This window comes from Tubulanus polymorphus, chromosome 10, assembly GCF_964204645.1.
Source record: "Tubulanus polymorphus chromosome 10, tnTubPoly1.2, whole genome shotgun sequence".
Classification (NCBI taxonomy): Eukaryota; Metazoa; Nemertea; class Palaeonemertea; order Tubulaniformes; family Tubulanidae; genus Tubulanus; species Tubulanus polymorphus.
In genome coordinates this window covers 3,459,240-3,463,729 of record NC_134034.1, presented here as the reverse complement: position 1 = coordinate 3,463,729, position 4,490 = coordinate 3,459,240, and the positions used below count along the sequence as shown (strand labels likewise).

At 41.3% G+C, this 4,490-nt stretch overlaps 1 protein-coding gene across 1 annotated transcript; it reads right to left on the bottom strand.

The window, feature by feature from the left end:
* Positions 1–281: 281 nt before the first annotated feature.
* Positions 282–3,493, bottom strand: LOC141912232 (uncharacterized). Its single transcript, XM_074803450.1, has 6 exons — positions 3,363–3,493; positions 2,826–3,041; positions 1,998–2,216; positions 1,485–1,542; positions 1,006–1,115; positions 282–508 (listed from the first exon to the last, which is right to left on the bottom strand). Exons 1-6 carry the CDS (start codon positions 3,442–3,444, stop codon positions 282–284), a joined length of 912 nt encoding a protein of 303 aa, XP_074659551.1. The 5' UTR covers positions 3,445–3,493.
* Between the last annotated feature and the right edge of the window lie 997 nt (positions 3,494–4,490).

Sequence of the window (4,490 nt, the reverse complement as noted above, 5' to 3'; positions counted from 1 at the left end):
GGCCAAATTTGGCCCAACCAATAACGTCGGACCAGGCCCGAGCCAAATTTTAGCACCAGACAAATGATTGCGTTTGAATTGCAACTGGCACCCGAAATGGTCAACTTCGCTTTGTTTGAGCATTGTTTAGTAGCGAGTGAATGGTTTGCGTGTGACCGCGCTCTCTAATTAGGCACGGGCCAAATTTGGCCCGAGTCTGATCCGTGCCAATTTGGCCCGGGCCAAATCGTCTCCATGTGATCGCGGCTATAGACAATTGTCAAGATCTACGATTTTCCATTTCAAATAAGTACCTTCACTACTGGTCTCCCGTGTGTGTGAGTCACTCGACAGGTGTTGTTTCCGATCACCATGTTCGAGTCGCAGTCAACTTGCGAGGAACAACGACACTGGACGACGAAATAACCTTCCGGGCACGTGACCTCACTTGCCGCGTCATCACGAGTCGACGTTGCTGGCCCTGTCATCTCGATCGTTTTTCCAATCACATCGCTTTCGGAAGAGAGTCCTAATAATTCAGTCAAATGAAGATATGTCCATTTCGTTATTCGATTACGAGTCAAACAGAGTTAATACTTAGTAGGCCTAAGGTTCGAGAGGTAATGTTACAAGATACATCGCCATAGCAGCCGGGGTGTACGTTTGTGGTCCTCTTTCCTGTTCCTACGGCTGTGACCACATGTCTTAGAAAAAATTTAAAAACCGTTAAGAAAGTTTGCTAGCAGTAACTTGGACTTGATATCATCGGGAATCCCTATATTACGTCTAGGGTAAGCATCCTCCCTCAGCAGGTATTTGCACCTGAGACTCCTAAGACTCGTCCACGGTATAAACCATTGACCCCCTGCATCCCCTCCGCTTCATAAATAAAGATCAAACGTATTTGTTTTCTGGTCCCTACTGCTACGTAATACCCGGGGTTTACTGCCATTAGCATAATTTCGTGTATCTGGGATTTGAGACACATTTACAGTTTTCGCGGGATGCCACAAGCTGCGTACAAACCTTTAGGGATTCCGGATTCTGGCTTGCACAATTTACACGTCGCTCTGCACTGCTCGGAGCTTTTCAAGAATGAATAGTCCTGGCATCCCCGTAGAGCAGCCAGTGCGCATCTACAAAAACGAACATTAGAACATTTGACTTACCATATTTCAAGTAACTCGTTTAACGTTATCATACCTTTAACAAAGACATCAGGATCCGGATAATGTCTGGCAGGAAAATTCGAGAGCAAGATCTCTGAGGGTTTTCCCAAAAATCATTAGGAAAAATCATATGAAGAAAATGGTATAACGGCAGCGCCAATAACAGTAATTGCCGACAATATTGTGCATTTGTTTTACAGAAAAAGCGTCATGAAAAGTAAATGGGACGATCGAATTTGAGGTCGGTAAGGATTTTGCTCCTCTCAAGTTCCATCTCTGACGTTGGCAAGTGAGGATCCACCAGGTGCTGCAGTAGTATATATGTAGTAAGCTTACCGTTTCGGAGATGACAGGTCCATGCACGTGTCGATTTTACAATCACCGGTTTTGCATTCTGTTCGTCAAGAGGAAAAAAGAGAAAAAATGAAACTTAAAGCCCTGTTCGTTGAGGTTTAGTTTCTTTCGAAGAACGAATTCTAGATTACGGCCGATTTTCGCTTTTTGTTCGATTTTGTCAATTATTTCCAAAGCTACTCCATATTAACGTCTGTTTATCGAGACGACTGTAAGACAGCTATTGCCATTTAGCGGACATAAATGTCCCGAGGTCTACCACGCGTCAAGTGACCACGCCCATATCTGAAGCTGTACGTCACTACGAGGGTCGTTGGTGGCGACGCCGATGAAAGAGATCAATTCCGTATCTATACGCATATGTGCGATAATGTTTATGTGAAAGTGTCGAATGTCGCTTTTTTAAGTCGACAGTTCTAATTCATTTGGTTGTAACATTGATAAATACCACCTGGTGGCGTAGCTTGTTAAGAGGGAAGCTGGTCATGAACTCACCTTCATACACGTGAACTCCGCATAGTTCTAGCTTTCCAAATTTGGCCGGAGATGTGATGATTACGTAGCGCCCCTTGATCGGTTCAGCGCACTTGAACTTTCCCATTTTTTCGTTAGTCAGTTTGTTCGTGTTCGCGTGACACAGCCGACTCTTGGTCGGAAGGCCGTTCTCAGATGCGGGTAGGTTCGATACAAAAATGTTGAAGTTTTCCAGCTTTCCTAGATAAAAACAAGATTTGAAAAAAATCGTTTATAGTTGCATGAAATCAATAGGAGCAATGGAGTGAAAATAGCTTAGATGTTGACGAATAGATCCAATAGATTGGTAGCAAGTAAGAGCACGAAAACGCATGAGCTACTTTCGTTGAATCAGACCCCTCTTTTGGAAGCGGGAGGTGGACCCTCAAAAACGGACGTTTCGGCATTCGGGTCAGCGATCACCACAAAAGCCGTTAGATGGCGCACTAGTACGCAGCAGTCATATGAATTAAAGAAAGACGACCCACGTAAAGAAAAAAGGAATGCTACATTTATTTTGTTAAGAATCATTTCGGACGATGGTTATATAAATCTTTGTTAATGGTATGTTAAATTGAAATCTATCTTAAGAAGCTGCAAATTGTTAGGCCATCTTGGCGGTTTAAGAATGTAACGGTGCCAGCATTGTATACTCTTGGCTGGGTCTGCATTGTATGAATCTAATCAACGGGTTCGGTTCAGTTGGGTTGGCTTAAGAAGGGTTGGGTTGGGTTGGGTTGACACGATATGGGTAATTTGTGTCGTGATCGTCTCGACAGAAAGCCAGAAATAAGCAGCACAAAAACTCACTTCTTTTCGAGTAGTCGTATTCGTGACCTTGGACAAAAACTCGGGACACTTCGCGTTCGGTGCCCAGATCAACCTGCCACCAGGGGTCGTTGTCGGTATCTTCCGTAGCGCTACACGTATCGATGTCTCTGGGCCACGTCTTTCCCCTGATAGCGAGGTTGGCGTCCCTTAAAGTACTGCTCTGGGCCGCTTGTCGTCCTTGCGCCAAATCGTACACTGCGGAATAAAAGTGTAAAAATTTCAAATTCCTCGACTAGAGATTTTGATTTAGAAAATGTAGCCTGACTGTGGATTGGAAGAAAGTGATGATGTATATTTGGATGGTGCATTCAGGGTATGAAATTCGGCAAATTTCGCACGCAACTTTAGAATTTAGCGTCTTCCAAAAAGTAATATCTGCGTAGACGATCTATTGATTCATTCATAATTTGCTAATTGACGAAACACGGTGGTTAACGGGTGTTAGATTGTGAATTCCACACATTTGGAAGTTAGCACCACGCGTTTGCAAATTTTTATGACTAAATGAATACTTACAAGTTGTAGCCGATGTCGATCGGACGCTGGTAACGACCAAAATCATCAAAATACTTTTCATTTTCGAGCTAGCTCGATACATTGCCAAAGACTCACTGATAAACAAACGAAACTTTCTGAGGCATTTATGAATGGCGTCGATTTGAACGCGGGCGTCGGGTCAACCTGGCGTGGTAGACGTTAATGAATTCCGTGGCATAACGAGTTCATCGAAGATATTTATACCGTCAATGGCGGGCGTCGGGTCAAACCGAGGCATGGTTCACAAACGGTGCACATTAATAAAAAGCATAATCGAATTTGTCAATGATTTTCAACAAAAGTTTGACAACGTGTCCTTGTTGACCTCGAGAACTGGACTCGTGAGTTTTAGCGAAAGGCACTTTGCCTCAAACATTGGACTAACCCTCGAAGTTTGTATAGAAGTACATCGTAGATGACTGAAAAATCCTTTTAGTTTCAGCAAGAGAGTTACTCGGTATCAATTATGTTCAATTTTCTATTCTAAATATGTCGCAGCGTGAAGAAACCACGTTTTGAACAGACGATCAATCATCGATTCCATTTCGAGATAATAAGTCGACTAAGAATCAACAAAACTTTTTATGTAGATCGTTAATAATTTCCATTTCAAGATAAACGTCGATCTACCAGAAACTTGTCAAGTGTTTTAAAAGATATATTCAATTTTCTAACGAGATGATTTCTCTATTTGCAATCGATAGATCTAAATATATTCTATTCTAAATATATTCTATATATATATATATATATATATATATATATATATATATACATATATATATATATATATATATATATATATATATATATATATATATATATATATATATATATATATATATATATATATATATATTATTGGGCTTTCATGAATTATACCAATAAAGCTTTCAGAAACATAGTAGTAGGGTTCAGTTATCAGCGGTTAGACAATATCAACAAGTAGTGCATGGAAGCTGGTGTTCATGGCCAGTATTGCAGTATCAGACAACCTGCGTGGATATGTACATACATGTACATAAATAGAAAATATAGCTGCATAGCAGCGATAACGGGTTTTCTGCACAGTCTTGAATCCTGTTCAACGGTGGATTTCGACAAAGC

What these genes read in the sequence shown, in the direction of transcription:
- LOC141912232 (XM_074803450.1), bottom strand. Translation starts at nt 3,444, where the DNA reads ATGTATCGAGCTAGCTCGAAAATGAAAAGTATTTTGATGATTTTGGTC. An exon ending in ATACGACTACTCGAAAAGAA is followed by an intron (nt 2,217 to 2,825) that starts GTGAGTTTTTGT and finishes GTTTTTATCTAG; the next exon opens with GAAAGCTGGAAAACTTCAAC. An exon ending in GACCTGTCATCTCCGAAACG is followed by an intron (nt 1,116 to 1,484) that starts GTAAGCTTACTA and finishes TCGTTTTTGTAG; the next exon opens with ATGCGCACTGGCTGCTCTAC.